The following is a 739-nucleotide window of genomic DNA, read 5'->3' on the forward strand; positions in this document are numbered from 1 at the left end:
AGGGTAAGGTGCCCTAATGTGGCCACTGTCCATTGATGGCCACTTTTCTCGATTTCCAGCCAATCTGGGCACTCTATAATCTTGGCCTTGAAGTTGTGTTCTAGTAAGGTCCCTACTTGGGCATACTAAGCCAAACTACTTCACATCGTTGTCTACATTTACAAGAAAAGGGGGTGGCCATCATTGGGCACGCCCATTCTTCAGGTGGCCATCATAGGGCATCTTACCCTATCAATGTTTTATCTTTATAGGCAATTGCACAGATTCAAGAATTGTTAAGTGAACGAAAGGAAATTCTAGAAAAGTACAATAATCCCATGCAACCACTTCCTGTTTTGCTTGGCCCTCTGAGCAACATACGTCAGAGCTTTGTTGTCTTGGATGATACACGTTGGGAATTGCATGATCCTTTTACTGCGTTCATTGCAACATTCAAGATTTTCTTCGGACTGAACACCGGCTTCCCATTTGAGTCAAGACATCTCTGGCTTTTCCTTCAAAAGACTTTGTTTGGCATTTCTTCAGACAAAGACTACACTGGTCATAGAGGCCTTAGGTCCTTCATTGCTGCACGTTTAAAAGAATTTGATCAGTATGAAGTGCCCCCATTGTAGTTTGCCCCTGGTGTCAGTAGACGCTTACAAGGCTCACCGCATTATTTCTCATGCCTCTCAACAATTTTGTTGTCTGCGTAGTGGTTGTTCTCGTACTTATCCTACTTGGAACTCATTTATAAAAC

General features: G+C 43.0%; 1 protein-coding gene across 1 annotated transcript; it reads left to right on the forward strand.

The window, feature by feature from the left end:
• Positions 1-251: 251 nt before the first annotated feature.
• LOC127751925 (uncharacterized) lies at positions 252-733 on the forward strand (the record flags this gene model as incomplete). The annotated part of the gene is made up of 1 exon (XM_052276230.1): positions 252-733. A coding segment is annotated over one exon (363 nt), but the record flags the coding sequence as incomplete, so codon positions are not given.
• Positions 734-739: the final 6 nt, after the last annotated feature.

The sequence above is a fragment of the Frankliniella occidentalis genome, unplaced genomic scaffold (assembly GCF_000697945.3).
Source record: "Frankliniella occidentalis isolate FOCC.00 unplaced genomic scaffold, Focc_3.1 Scaffold2163, whole genome shotgun sequence".
Classification (NCBI taxonomy): domain Eukaryota; kingdom Metazoa; phylum Arthropoda; class Insecta; order Thysanoptera; family Thripidae; genus Frankliniella; species Frankliniella occidentalis.